We start from the raw sequence: 16,176 nt of genomic DNA, 5'->3' as shown, positions 1-16,176 counted from the left end.
AGGAATTATTTACACTGATTACAAAAAACAGTGAGCGTTTCTTCAGGGTGCAAGCCTGAGATTAAAAATCCAAGTATTCTTTAAATTGCCTTTGCTCACTGTGGTTTTGTTACTCAATAGATTCAAAATATTGTGAGAAGGTCAGTTCTTACAGTTCTGCTGAGCTAAAGGAAAGAAATAAACCTGTGAGGAAATGTATCTGTGATGTCTCCTACCTGTTTTACAGATCAGAAGAAACACTTCACGTTACTTTTTGAGCAACTTTATCTGATTTTTCTTGTCTTTGCAATTAGCACTCAGTGCTCTGGTGTTCATTTTAACTTAGCCTTTTTAATTTTGCTAAACATATGAAGTATGAGCAGCAGCATGCATTAGCAGTCTTGCTGGCAAAAAAAAAAAGTAACTCCTAGATGTCTTACAATTTTGAAGGAGCTTTCTAGCATGAAGAAATATAACAGACAATAATTGCACTAGTATTAATCCAGACAAATGAAAGCAAAACAACACAGAGAATGAAGAGATCATAACTTTTCTTTGAGACTGTGCTCACAGAAAAGCTCTGCGCTCATAACCCTTTTCCTTCCAGCTTGTCATTGCTAACCTAGCACTGCCCCTTTAGTTGGTTCAGTACAAGCCCTTCAACACTGCGTGGGTACTTCTGCAAAGGAATTTAGATTAAGCAACCCTGCAGAGGCAACACTTTTCTGTAATTCTCACCAAGCAAAATACCCGTGGAAGCACAACTCATTGCAAAATAGCTGTTTGGTGCCTATTGTGTCAAAACTGCAACTTGAGCTGCTCCTTAGGGACTGCAGAGTTCACAAGTTATGTTTTCAACATTTGTTTCTCTGTTACAGTTACCATAGCTGATACGTGAGACATGGGCAGTATGAGGTGACGTAATTAACAGACCCAGCCTTAACATTTCTTATCTCTTATCAGCTTAAGGTGGTGCCTTTGCTGGCAGGCCAGCCTCATACTCCTCTCCATTGACCTCTAATGGACTGGTGAAAGAGGCCTAAGAAACCAAGAAAAGGACTTCAAACACCAGGCCGGAACAACAGATTAATTTGGAACATTTTTATATAGTCACTTGACCTTCTGAATGGATATTTTGTACACACATTTAAACTGAAAATCTCCAGTATTGACTGCCAAGAATTTATTTACCTCTTCTTTGGCGATGCGCATATCATCCGTAACATTAGAAAAAACTGTGGGCTGGATGAAGTAACCCTTGTTTCCCCATGCACCTCCTCCACATTCCAGTTTGGCTCCTTCTTTTTTTCCACTCTCAATTAGATCCAGGATTTTTTGAAACTGCTCCTTATCAATCTAAGTGAAAAGATACACAGGGATTAAAACAGTGTCAAGCTCACAACTTAAAAATGTTCCAGCTTTGTTCAACAGCATGTGTTGAAGAAGGACATCTGGAGAGCCCAGCAAACATTCTTGTCAATAACTTCTAAAAACCATTCAGGTAAATCAGTAATGAGAAATTTTCACTCAGAAAAATCAGCTGTACAAGGACTGATAGTATGCGTATCTTCAATATAAATGAAAGAAAATCTATAAAATAAACATATCTGGTACTTTTTCCAGAAGTGTTCTCAGCTGCAAATGATTCATACAAATAAGAATTGATGAGCTTGTTTCTGAAGTTATAACAGGGGGATTGATCTAGCCTGCAAGATTCTCCTGTACTACACTGGGGCTGGTAGATTGGCCCTGCTGTTTTTCTAAACCATTAAAGAATGTTAAAAAGAAATGGTACAATATAACTGAAATTCACTGCTGTTTTTAAGTTCCGAGTTGTTAGTAGAATAAAGACTCTTAGCTTTTGTGGTTTGGGAAACATAGATTGCAGATTTTTTTTTTTTTTTTTTATTGGATGAAGACAATTTCTGTCCTTCTTCCCCAAGTTCACCAAGAAAGACAGCATGGAAAGGGAAGGGAAAGGGAGTTTATGATGGTGGTACAGTAAAGGTTTATATTTCTCTAACCTCTTCCAGTTTTTTTAGCTACAAAAGAGATAAAAGCAAATATTTTGAACAGGACAAGGAAGAGCTCACATTTACCTCTCTCTTCTTCCCTCTTCAAATCTACTAATCAGCCCTTCATGCATTAGAGAAATTATCTACAAAGTAACATTTATTTCAAGAAAAATTCAATGGTAATTCATGCTGTTTGGTGGAGGCATACAATACAACACCTTTTTTTTTTTTTTAACTTAAATTTTTAGAGTCATAGAATCCTTAAGAGTTGGAAAGCACTTTTAAGGGTCATACAGTATAGCTCCCCTGGAATGAATAGGGACATCCACAGTAAGATCAGGTTGCTCAGAGCCTGGTCCAGCCTGGCCTTGAGTGTCTCCAGGGACAGGGTTTCCACTATCTCTCTGGGCAACCAGAGAAAAAGATTCTTTTCAACAATTTCACAGAATCACAGAATCACCCGGTGAATCTTCAATCTGTCAGAGTTCAACTTTTCAATCCCTAGCTAATGAAGACACTAAAATTACTTCTGGGGAGGGGGGCTCTTGCACAGAAATTCTTTTCTGTGTTCATAGTCATCACTCAGTGAAGTAGACATATATTTTATTCTCTTACTCATGCAATAAAAAGGTGTCATTTCACTTAAACAACAAATATTACTATTTCAGTCATAGAACAACACAGCATTGTAAAAGGTTTGGGAGATTCCTTGATGTATATTAGACTAAACAGTTATTCAACTAAAGCTGTGATAAAAGCTTATAATTTTAGGGGTATTTATTTCTGGGGATATTTATAAGGAGGTGATTTTTAGTTCCATGTGCTCCCCTTGTCATTATCCTTTCAAACAATTGCCTTAGTGCACACTGAAGATATAAAGTTTCTGCTACCCTGGTGGCCAAATATCTCTTGTGCATAAACATCATGAAGAGAAAATGTTTAGATGATACAGCTCAAGTTTTTTTCAGTCATTTCTTTGTTATTGTTATCATCATAATTTTTCTTAATAATCTGTGAATTATCATATATATGTTATTTTACATTTCAGCAGGGCTTTTGTATTTTCTTTCATGCCTGCTGTGCAAAACACTACCCAAACTTGTGGCCTGAGGGAGGTGCTCTCCCAGAGAGCCTACGAACTGGTGGAAAAATTTGGCTTTCAATGAAGCTATATGACACAGGAACACAGTGAATCAGTTCACATTTAATAGGGAATCTGTTGGCATAATCTTTTAACACCAAAAGAAAAAATACAAAATTTTCATTTTTAATTGTGTGGTATTCTAAAACTGAGATCAGTATAACAAAGACCTAGCATCTTGAAAAATGCTCTCAGCTTTAATTTCCTGAAGTTACTCACTTACTGAGGCACCAATTGAATATAATGCTAGCACTCTAATATGGGTGGTATGGGCAACTTGCACTTTTACAGCTGTTGCACTGGAACTTTCTCAAAGCATTGAAGTTCTGTGTAATGGTCCCCTTTTCTATACCAAATGGATCTGGAAAAGAGAATGAAATCGTACTCCTGTCTTGCTAATTCTCTGATGGTAATGCAAACAACCCTCACTCCAGTTTTTCTTCCTAATTCTCGTCACTAGTCAACGGTTCTCAGCATTAACACTAAAACAAGAGCAGATTTAGGAGTACATTAAAGTGGGATGTTCTGCCAAAATTAAATGAGAAACATATATTACTCACTTGAGGGCCTTGCTGTACACCAGGTGACAGAGGATCCCCAAGAATGTATTTCTTTGCTCGTTCAATGCTCCGACGAACAAACTCGTCATAAATAGGCTCCTCCACAAAAATTCTGGATCCTGCTACACAACACTGTCCTTGGTGGTAGAACAGACCAATGTGTGCAAATTCCACAGCTTCATCCACTGCAAAGAAATGCAGACTTCATCAGTCATGAATTTGAGTGGTCACCTCATGAGTTATTTCTAGATTTGCCATGTCATCTCATTTCTCTTTTTCCAGCTTTTTATTTCCATGATCATTTAAAATATAAGAATTCACTCATTTTATCAATGTCCAAAGCTACTCTTATATACAGCAGCACTGTATTCTGAAAAAAAACACATTCAACTGTTTTATGTCAAATATTGATTCAGCATTACCATGGGAAGTCCACTAGGAAGATAATAAACCATCTGTTGGGTTTTGATTCTGAATTCTTTTTGCATTAGAATCATAGTTATAATAAGTGTTGGCAGACTGTCAGATATCTCAGTCCAGCCAAATGGCCAGCAACTGCTAGTGACAATCTACAAATAGACAGCATTACCAGAAACAAACAAACACAAAACACCAGAAACAAAAGCACACAAAAATTCTTCTTTAAGCAGATATGAGTCATTTTTTTTAGAAAATGAGAAGTGACCAGGTTAAGTAATGAAAATTTTACTTACAGTCTGCATCTGCAAATATAATGTTAGGACTTTTTCCTCCAAGTTCCAGTGTAACTCTCTTCAGATTGGACTTCCCTGCTGCTTCCTTGATCAATTTGCCAACCTAGAAGTTAGAAAAAGGATGTTATTTTAAAATAATATGATCCAGCAACATTCAGAAATCGTAATCACAGTTCGTAATTGCACACTCAGTAGCTGCATACATAATTAACTGCAGAAATAAAACTAAGAAGAAGAAATGAGAAACTAGTATTGGAACTGGAGAGTCAATATGGATATGACTTTCAGTCTAGAAACCAATAATAGGCCAGTTTTGTAGAAACTATTTTCCCTGGAAATGTTACTGTTAGCTGTCAAAGATAAATTTTTTTTTGGTACCAACACCCCAATGGCTTGCACCTATAATCTGAAGTAGGTTCTATTTTGTACTTTGCCAGGCTCTCAATAAAATGATTTTCTCCCTTTTCATTTATGGGAAAGCCTTTTGATGGATAACTTGTATGAGAAAAGATGTAGATATCCACAGTGCCAAATCTTACTCATAGTTGTTTCTCCTTTATCAGTAATAAGGAGACCAGAAATGGGAAATGGGCACGGATAGATAGAGACTCTGTGCTGTTTCTTTCAACTGAAGGCATAAATAAAGGAAATTTTGTAATATGAAAAAATAGCAGGGAAAATTGAAACGGGAAATGTGCTTGTAGAACTTGCAGCTTTGGCCTATATCTCTTAGTGTGTAGCAGCTACCAAATAACATCCCTGCTGTGACATTCTTCCTGACTTTGGGAATAACATTTCTTCCTGCTGAATTACACTGTCAGAAGTAATTGACAGGAATGAAAGTCTGGAAACACGTTCCACTGTCCACTTTACTTTGGAGGTATACTGGGCATTAGGAATTGTAGCTGTTACAACGGGGAACATCTGTGGAACATTTCTCAAATCTCTTTGCTTTGGGGTTCTTCTTGTTTCCCATAGCTTTTTTAGTCAAGGTTTCTGAGTTTTCTCAGTATGTACTGATTGCTGATATGAGGCAGAGCTATTTATCTTTGGAATGTACATCCAAGAAGTTAAAAGACCAATTGGCAATACTTCCATGAAGTATGTATACAGATAGATAATGTAAAGTACTCAAGTAAGGATAAAGTTTTATAGTGACAGCAAGGACAAATCTTCACTCACATCAATAACTATTCTTGGAGTAAAGAGTAGGGAAAATTAACAGTGACTTCCTTATCAACTGTTGAACTGGTACACATTCAAATAAACTTCTAAGACCACCCCAGTGATCATCCATACAAACACAAAAATGCCATTACCTCACCTAAGTGTGTGTAGGACTGGGTATGGTATGAGATTTCTGAAGTAAAAACCTACCATCATGTTGCCATTAAAGACAATACAGGACAGCGTCTTTCAGTTTTTTGCATTTTTTGAACTTATTTTTATTAAGAACTAAAAAAAAAATAATCTATAAAAATGTTTTGTCTTTAAAGGACAAGCCTTAAAATAGCATTAATATACTAGAACCTATTGTATGTCATGAGGTGCCTTTGTTTGAATGGTTTTCCTGCCATACATTGTTTAAATACGTTTAAAGTTAATAGTAACCAACAAATCATTAAACAGACTTTGTTTAACAAACCAACAGCCAAAAGAAAGAAAAAAAGTTAAAACAGTTACATAGAAAAAAGTTAGACATTAAATCATTGCTTGGAATCAGTGAGGCACAGTTTGTGCTTATATTTTCTTGCATTTGTTACAATACCTCAGTAGAGCCTGTGAAGGCCACTTTGTCTATGTCCATGTGGTGAGAAATTGCTGCTCCAGCGGTGGGTCCAAAGCCAGGCACAATATTCACAACTCCAGGTGGAAATCCTGCCTGAATTGGAAGAGAGAACCCCATAAAATCAGGGAAGTGATAATGTCTAAGAGACTGTCTCCTATAGTCTGACAGCATTTTCAGTTCTCAAGTCACCTTTTCCTAGTTGTACAGTTGTTTTCAGCCTTAGTACCCTAGATACATTTATTTCTTGCATGGCTTACCCACCCAAACCACAGCAACTTGAGGCCATTTCCTCTTGTCCTGTCAACTGTCACCAGTAAGAACAGATCAACCCCGCTCTTGCTATAAGCACCTTTCAGATACGAGAAGAGAGCACTAAAGTCTTCCCTCAGCCTCCTTTTCCCTAGACTGAACAGCCCCAGTTCCTTCAGTCTCTCCTCGTGGGGCATATTCTCCAAGCCCTTCACAAGACTTGTTGCCCTTCTTTGGACCTGCTCCAGTATTTTTATACATGTACTTACTTAGGCTCAGGGCCTACCTGAGTTACATTCCACATAAATGAACTTTCTAATATTTATTGCTAAACAATAATAGAAAGGGTATACTAGATCTTTTTTTTTAAGTTATCCCCCTGCCCCACTATAAGAGCATTTTCCATGAGATACAGTAATGGCAGGATTTAGTTTACTCTTAATACTCATTGAGTTTGCATGAAATAACAAACCACAGCCTGTGTGCTTTGCTGAATCATAGTTTTGGAGCAGAATAATAAAATGTGCTAAGTCATTGCCAACATGCTGCAAGGTCACTGAGCTAGCAATTACTGAAGTCCATGCCAACTCTTCAAACATTTTAGATTACATTTGTTGATCCTACTGGGAAACAAGATAGCTGAACTATTTAACTATTTTTCATTGGGTGTTTACTTTTTTACTTTTTCTTTACACTGGGTGTTTATTGGGCTGAGTGCAATTGCCAATGCTACTTTGGAGCCACTGCATAAACTGCAACATTCCTTGTGTTCAGGAGCACAAAGTACATTCTGTCATTTTCAGTGTGAAGAGAGTTCACAGATTTGGCATCAGTCAAGCAACGCAGGTTTACAGCTCTCTGTTAATTATAAACCCAGGTGGGTGAAAGGTTTGTTCAGTTAAAAAATAATAATAATTAGCTGTAGAAACAGGCTCTTTTCTGTGATAACTATGCTAATAAAGTCCTTGCCACTCACTTCTAAATACCCTGCTCCTGACTTAATGTTTACTTTTGATTTTGAAAGGCACTGTGCAAATATGTTTGCCAAAGAATGGAATGCAGTTTACTAAATTAGTATTGTATTGTATTTTTTTTTTTTTTAACTCTGTTTGTAGGTGTGTATGAAGCTGTGTATATGCATGCTTTTGCCCTGGATTTACTTAACTGGTTCACAGTAGGGTAAGTTCCATAGTACAAGGCTAGACATGTAATAAGAAGTACTTGCAAAGGACAGCCTAGCTTACATTACCTCTGTGGCATTTCAGCTGCAGTGTTCTCTTACATTTCTGAAAAGGGCAAAAAGCAATGCTGTTACCAACTTACCTCTTTAATTAAGGATCCCATGTAAAGGGCACTCAGAGGTGTTTGTTCTGCTGGTTTGACAACCACCGTGTTTCCACAACAAAGTGCAGGGGCGATCTTCCAGATAAACATAACCAGTGGGAAGTTCCACTAAAATACAGATGAGAATGTGTATCAGATTACTAATATGTAACCAAAACCTCTTTGCTTTTTTCTATGATTACAGTGTGAATTGGCAAATGAATAGTTGAACTTTTTATTGAACGCTTTTCAGTGTGAAGATATTTTGAGAAAGCAACTAGCAAATCATGTTGTACAAAGATCAGTGATTTTGGTATATATGACTCTAGGGGACAGGAAACAACAAGAGTACACCTCTAACAAAGCCTGACAGAAAGCTGCTGGATTAGTGGTAAGTTGGCAGCTTTGTTATCTTGTTTCTTGAATGATCTGTCATCAATTCAGTTTTCAAAGAGAGACAAAGTAATAAGTGTCCCTATACTCTTTCATGGTGGTTTTACTGTCATCTCTCTATTGTTCTTAGCTCAGCTGCAGTGCAGAGCAGCTGACTCCTCTGGACCCCATATCAGCAGTGTGAGGGACAAAAAAGATGGGTGAAAGAGCTCTGCCCCTTTGAAAATAATTCTAGTGGCTTAGGAAGCATTGAGCCTGTGAGAATCAGCAGAAAAGACACAGGAGAAAGTGGAGGAAAAGGCAGTTAACAGTTACCTATTATCTCGGAAATGCTTGGAGAAGTATAAATACATCTGTTCTCTATCTCTCTGGTTATCTCCTTTAATCTCACCCCACCCCCAGAAATAACAGGAGCACAAATAACTCAAAGAAAGGGATTACAAAGCTTTCTGAATCTTCCTTATTGAAGCAGAACTGAGTGAGTGGAAGAGAAATGCTGAGCAGACAAAAGTATTTTGCAGTGTTCACATAATCCTCAAAGGTTGGTTTATGTACAGACTTTGAACTTGGCTTTAAATTTCAATTCAGAGAAAACAAAGATACACTTAGAAGTCCTTGAACATTTTGCATAGGAAGCTAGCATATGTACAAACTGCCCATAGTTCTAGACTGCAATTTTACATAGAAATTTGTCTAGTCTTGTCTGTCTTGAGTGTGCTTTACATGAAATATCTCATGCCTGACCTACAAAATGAACTAGAACAATAATTCTTTGAGCTCTGCAAGAAGTTGGATCCAAATGATGTTTTCCAGAGATGCTCTCTAGATCAATGTAGTGGTCTAGAGGTACAGCAGATCTGCCAGGTCAACAGAAAGATATCAGGAACAAGAATGGACTCACATGTCCAAACAAGACTGGCAGACAACCCAACTATTTTAGAACCTAGTAAGCTGTCAAGCAGGTCAGAGCAGACTTCCAAACCTAATGTGTGGGAAAAGAGATGGGTGGATCAGAAGTGCTTAGTGCATATAATCACTGTCACAGCTACCCCTCTAAATTATGTAAACCTCAACAAAGAGTTTGATTTTCTCAGTGTTTTGGATGCTCAGACTCAGGTAGGTCTTCTGAAACTTCTCTTAGAATAAATAAATTCAAAAAACACTGAAAAAGAGCTTGGGAACTTTGGCTTGGCACTCATTAAACATACTCTTCGTGCTGTTGCTTGCAGTGTCATGAAGGTAACCCAGTCATAACCAAAGATTGCAGTAGTCCAGATGCTATACTAAACAGAATAGATATTCCAGGTCCCAAAGAGCTTATTTCTTTTAGGCTATAAATGTTACTCTCTCCACCTGGTTTACTTTGATTCTTTCTGTTCCAACAGAACACAATTCTGTTTTTCGAACAAATTCAATTTTTTGACATTGATCTGTGCTCCATAATACAGGGAGGAGAGAGCCAAGGCTTAATTAGACTGACTCTTTAAAGCTCCGCCTTAAAGAGTCTGATGAATACTCAAGATAGTTTTGGGAGTAGTAGTTTTGGATAGTTTTGTACCTGCTTTTGGGAACAGAAAGTTTCTCACTGGTAATGTATCCACAACTTACAAAAGTTTAAAAACATGCTCATTTGCAACAGGAACATCTGTGTGTTTTTTTTAAGTAAGTGACTCCAACTTACAGGAATAATTTGTCCACACACACCAACAGGCTCATGTCTTGTAAATGTGAAAAAGTTTCCATCTGAAGGAAGATTAGAATAGATTAGACACATTTGTGAGAAACAGTCAAATCAAAAGAATATAAAGTTACGTGTAATTTTACTTATAAATGATATTTTCAAAACCTTAACTGTGCAACAACAACCATGAAGTACATCTGGATTCAATCTCTGCTTTCTTCATAGCTCCAACATTTGATTCTGACATTATGACTGACTTTTTGCAGTGATAACTCTTCTTCTCGAAGTGGTATGCACAGCATACCAATGAATATTATTTGTTTCTTTTTTCTCTTTTCACCTTTTTCTTTTTTTGGAAAATACTTTTCTAAAGGCTATTTGCAATCCTAGGTACGTATCAGACTTTTTTTTTTATAATATTAGATGTTATCTTAAATGAAATCCATTAAGTAAAATAAATTCTCTTTGATTGAAATAAGCATGTGTTCCATTAAGTCTGGTATAGGGATCTATGTCGTGCCAAAATTTGGTAGTTATCACTACAGTTTTCCTTAATTCTTTCTTTATTACCATTCCTTGTCCTTCTGAGAGAAGTCAGCTAGAAACAATGTTATTGTAGAGCTGCTCAGTGGGAGAGGAAACAGAAGGAAAATTCAGGAAAACAAAGGAAAGTTTCCTCATTCTTATCTCTTAGTACTGTTCCTAATAAACTATCTGATAACTGAAACAAATATTATTGCTTTTACTAATCTTAGCTTTAATAAGCAAATACCTGACTTACAGTACCATTGCATAAACAACCCAATAGTATGCAAAAGTACCCAATGAGGCTTTTCTAGATGTATATATAGGCTAAAATATTCCTAGACATTAAAATGTACTTTGTAGTTGTATATAAAAAAGAATGTAACAATGCTAATAACTACAATGAATGCTCATAATTAGCATTATGATAGATGTTAAATAAGGCATATTAAAAACAATCTAAAATATATTCCATTAATAATTTTTACTGATACTGCACAGCTTCTAGAAAAATATAGATTTTTACAGGTTACATTGCTTCAGTTCTGTGCTTTTGTTATCTCAAAGCTACTCACCCGTTGGAACAGTTCGACCATGGATTTTATCAGCCCAGCCTGCACAGTAGCGTATTGTTTTAATACTGGCACCTAAATCCATTAGGTAGGCAGTGGAAAAGAGTTTACCACCATCAATAGCTTCCAATGTCTGTAGACAACAGGAATTACGAAGTTAATATCAAATGTTGATAAGCTTTCCAATATGTGTATTTATTATTATTATAATTTTATAATAATATATAATATAATAATATATTTATTATTATTATTATTATTATATTATTCCAATATTGGTCATTTAGTGTTTGTTAGCATTCAGTGGTTGTTCAGTTCAGAGGTTTTTAGCATGTACTAGTACACAGAAGATTAATTTCCATCTAGAAGAAAAAACTCAAAGTTTAATCTACAAACAAGGAAATTTAATTTTACTTTATTCTCAGTGATCTATTCAGTTAGCAGGATCATTTTACATTTAAATGGTGACATGTTCTGAAAAAGAATAACATTTTTTCCTATCTGAAATCAGATAAAACATTATAGCTCATACTAAGTATTCTCAAAGTGTAGATGGAAAAATCTACAGCTTGGAGTCTATGAATGCTTAATGGATGCATAACCGGCAACATATCTAGATTATCTCTTGTTTTATTTCCATGGAAAATTCAACAGATATGAAGAGCACAGTAACACTGTTTGATAGAGCAAATTGTCAGCTATGATACACTGTCAGCATAGTCACCAACATTAGCTGTGAATTTTCACCAGAAATGGGAAACAGCCTGCATGCCACCAGTAAATGTGAACCACTGTCACTGTCACCACTGATGAAAGGCACCATGTCCAGCCTCATTGTGCTCACATCCACTGTTTGGTCTCCATAAATGTTTAGCAGATGTCAACAAAACTCATCAGATGCAATTTTTTTGCTGCACGGAGGAATTCATTTCCACACCTTTGCTTCACACACATTTCCATGCCAGATGTCAATCTGACAAATTGCCCCTCAGCCATCCATTGCAGGGCAACAAAATTGCCAGAATATTGGTGGAAGGTTAATCTTTACTATGCCACCAAAATTCACCTCTAATGTTGTGGGATATAATACAATAGGAGGCATTACTTTCAGAGCAGGCCTTTTTTATGAAAAATTATATTCAAAGCATGGAATACAAACCCCAAATAAAAACTTATCTTCCTCATGTGCAGAGGAAAGTTTTGAGACATTAGGAACTCAAGAGACAACATTTCAATATGAAAAATAAATATAGAGAAGACACTATTTTTTTTATGTTTGTTTGTTTCTAGCTAACAATTGTGTGAAAAAAAACTTGTCTTATTTGAAGGCTGGCCAACTGTCCATCCCATGGCTCTCCATGCTAGCAAAATATACGTCCTAAACCTTTAAAATAATAGTCATTCAACATCTTTTATTTTTCAGTTGATTAATTTTGTGATTATTGTGATTAATTTTGTGATCCCTCAGGGACTAAATATAGCTGATATAAAATCTAGGGAGTATGCCATTTTAACAGCCCTAAATTTTACAGTATTTTACTAAAGACCATGTCCTTAAATAATGACAACATGCTGATACTGATACACTTTTTTTCTCAGGTTTCCTAGTACAAAGATGGAGGGAACCTTCAGCTTTGAGAACAATCTTATTAGGACGCTAAGGATAAAATATTCAAACAATAGTTTCAAGAGTTAATCATATCTTAGAAATATTATTTTATTTCTAAATTTATTATTTAACTGGCCCAGAGTTCCTTAGCTATTTTACTCTTCATTTTGATAGTTTGGAAAGCACTTCACTCAAGTACACCTTATCTAAAAGGGAAAAGTAGTTATTAATGTGAGAAATATGTGGAAAATAAAAACTAAGTCAGCAAAATAGAAGCTGAGGGAGAGAGAAAAGTTATGCTTTCATACTACAAAAAAGGCTGGTGGGAACAAAAACTAAATGCTCTGGCTTTCCTGTGGAAAAAAGATTATTTCTCTATCCTCTTTGCATGTGTAATGCCTTAGGCTATACAACAAAGAAGTAAATGCCACTTTATCTGGTACTGAACTGGCAAGGGGCCATACCATTCCTATTAAAAAAATATAGCTCCTTAAAATTTATTCTCTCTCAGCTACAATAAATTTAGCACTATCAAGGACACAAATTCTAGTTACTCAAGTTTTCTGAAGGTTATCACTCCACATCAAGACGACAGGATTAGTTTAAAGAAAGAGAGTTGCTGAAGAGAAGTGTAAGCCTGAGAGTTGTAATCTTGAGAGTTCAAGGAAATAGCCACAGCTCTTATGAATTTTTCACTCGTCTTTTAAAAATCTGCTAGGACACATGCAAGTGTGTCCTAGAAACAATAGATGGAACAAAGGAACAATAAGATGCTACAATGGCCAACAGATATTTTCATGTTTTGGAGGTTTGAATTTTATTAACTTGTTCTAGTTTGTAGCTAATGCTTAAATACTTAAAATTGTGATTAGATCAGTCTGAGTAATGATCCTGGGTGCTGGATGTGGGGTGCTGAGTTCCTGATGCTCTTTTACACTCTTTGACACTGCAGGCACCAAAGCAATGCTCATCTTCAGGACAATTCTTAATGTGCTTAGTCTTTCAGCCCGAACTGTGTTTAAACTTGGAGAGAGCATCTTGATGGTAACATCAAACATAAGGTGTAAAACAAGTGTAGGATACAACACTTATCAAATAATTGGTACACCTCTATTTTAAAAGATCTTTCTTGCATTAGTACAGAGCTAGTAGACAATGATAATGCTTACGTATCTGCAGATGAGCAGAAATCTGGACAACAAGCAGAAGTAACGAAACACAGGAAATCATCAACCACCACCTATGCTCTTCCTAATATCACATAACTTACTGTTTTCTTTGGTTCTGTTTAAAGTTTTCCACTGATTGCTAGTTGCAAACTAGAGTTAATTATAACAAAATACATACCCACAAAATTTAAAATTTCTTCAAGTTCTAACCTACCCTACTTGCAAACTTCAACCTGGCTTTGAGGTTAGGCCTTGATTTAGGCTTTGGTTTAGAAAAGTGTTGGGCATGGGGTCTATGTCAATTCCTTAAAAATCAACTACTGAAACTGCATAGATTGTGGGTTTAAATATTACCTTGAAGCTAATTAAATATTGAAGAACTCTGTGGATTTGGGGTATCAGTAGACCTGAATACAATCCAGTTTATATGGGCCATTCAGAACACAGAGTAAAAAATTATTGGGACAGCCCAAATTCCCAAAGGTTTAGTGTGTTACTTCTGTTTGTTTTGTATCTTCCTTTAAAATTTCACTGAGCCAATTAACATTGGCTTTTTTACCCTTTTTGTTCACGTATTATACTCACAGCTAAAGTCAGTCGATCTCTTTCAACTAAATCAGCTAGTTTATTCAAGAGCCTTCCTCGTTCTGAAGCATCCATGGTACGCCAGGGTGATCCGAGCTCAAAAGCTTTTCTAGCTGCTTTAACAGCAATGTCTATATCTGCCTGTAAGAAAAACAGAAAAACTTTTTAATTGTCATTCATGCGGATTTCTAAACATGCAAGGTGGTTTGCATCCCAATCTTATCAGAGTTAGTACATTAATTTTAGATATGCTATTTCCTTTTAAACACTTTCATTATTGTTTCAGCAATGTGAATTTCAATGAGAACAGATGCATTTTCCAAGATTCTAAATTAAAAAACAAAAAACAACAAAAAAACCATACTAAGGAACTCTATTTACAAACATTCAGACTTGTAGTAGCTCTGATTAGGGATTCATACAGAAATTACAATACTAATGAAATTTTATCTTTTTATGTAGAAAGAGATGCAAAAATCTCTAAGTTAAATTTTTAGATACTCAACACTATCTAAAAATATCTGGGGGTGTTCTGAATACAAGGTTAGAAAAGTTTGTTCCTTAAAATGTTTTGTAAGATGAACACAAATTTTCTATAGAGGAAAATAAATAAATGTGTTTGTTTGTGGAAGTTTCAAGGGACATTTTTACTTAATATTATAATAACAAAGGACTAATTCACCAGGTTTAGAATGCTAAGCTTAAGCACTCGGTATTCTAGGCAGTATCTCAGCATTAAGCAAGCTAATTTGCCAATTCGTTAATGTTTTTTATAAGGTAAGGTATTGTTTATCACTTGTCTTTCAGTGCTGTGAGAAAATACACCACAAATTTTATGAAACTCTTTTGTGTGCAAATGTGTTTCAGAATATATATGTAATAAAATAACAAAAAAGAAATATCTTGAGAAATAGCTTTCATTACTTGGAATATTTCCACAGTTTATAAATCTTGTAATACTTTTCCCAAGGAAAACAACAACCAAAACGAAGACTTACTATAGGAATCATATATGACATGTTTTCCCAATCAATTGCTTTCATATACTGTTTGAAGGATTACTTTCCCCCCTTCTCATTGCTAGAACATCATCTGGGTAAATCACTTAAGATTGACTAAACCAATGAAATTGAGTAAATCAGTACCCATACCAATTGTTCTAAATGTGGACCAGATTTAGAAATTTTAACCAATGTCAAAACCCAATAACCAGTTCTCCATAAAAAGGGAAAAAGTAAAACCAAAATATCATCTGCTTTGGAAAGCCTAGTGTAGGTCTACTAGACTTGAGACCCACAGTACTTCCTGGATAGAAATTTGTGAAAATGATAGATGGGAAGGAGCTTTAATGTAATTTAGTAATGACCAAAATCATTATAGGGTAGTAATGACCCATCATCTACACGAGGTAGCTGAAATCTACAAGATAAAACAGATTGATTTCTTTCAGAATTGGTCAGAACAGTAACACACAGATATGCACTGTGTGACTATTTAATTCTTTTTCTTATTTCTTCTTATCATAAAAATTCCTCAGCTTTTCTGTATGACTTAGGATGTACACCTTGGCCTATGTCAGAAAAGAACATAGGGAAACTATGAGCTGCACTTGTATGAATTGTGCAAATTAAAATAAATGTAGTACAAAATGTTTTTTTCTACTACAAGTGCCAGAATACCTAAAATCAGGAAAATAATATATAAATACGATTAAGGTCTGTGAATGTAAGTGCTTGCAGGATACAGTCTGGAAGCTAATGGCATGCTTAGAGAATTCCTTGGTTGAGGACAAAATGAACTCTAAAAAATCTCAGTGACATAGAGCACTATATGCATGTAGGATGGAAGAAAAGCAAGAACAAGGCACCTCAAG

The 16,176-nt window shown here is 35.7% G+C and overlaps 1 protein-coding gene across 2 annotated transcripts in view; it reads right to left on the bottom strand.

The window, feature by feature from the left end:
- ALDH1A1 (aldehyde dehydrogenase 1 family member A1) overlaps positions 1 to 16,176 on the bottom strand; it is a gene marked incomplete at both ends in the record, with an annotated part of 48,698 nt that overhangs the window by 5,192 nt on the left and 27,330 nt on the right. For both annotated transcript variants that reach the window (XM_079548158.1, XM_079548159.1), the window contains 8 exons: positions 1,171 to 1,335; positions 3,696 to 3,880; positions 4,409 to 4,511; positions 6,177 to 6,290; positions 7,770 to 7,898; positions 9,844 to 9,905; positions 10,944 to 11,073; positions 14,304 to 14,444. In XM_079548158.1, coding sequence (XP_079404284.1) covers positions 1,171 to 1,335; positions 3,696 to 3,880; positions 4,409 to 4,511; positions 6,177 to 6,290; positions 7,770 to 7,898; positions 9,844 to 9,905; positions 10,944 to 11,073; positions 14,304 to 14,444 — 1,029 coding nt within the window. The remainder of the gene's footprint in view (positions 1 to 1,170; positions 1,336 to 3,695; positions 3,881 to 4,408; positions 4,512 to 6,176; positions 6,291 to 7,769; positions 7,899 to 9,843; positions 9,906 to 10,943; positions 11,074 to 14,303; positions 14,445 to 16,176) is intronic.

Source organism: Tetrao urogallus, assembly GCF_951394365.1.
Source record: "Tetrao urogallus genome assembly, chromosome: Z".
In the NCBI taxonomy this organism is placed as follows: domain Eukaryota; kingdom Metazoa; phylum Chordata; class Aves; order Galliformes; family Phasianidae; genus Tetrao; species Tetrao urogallus.
This window is presented reverse-complemented; position numbering and strand designations above follow the sequence as displayed.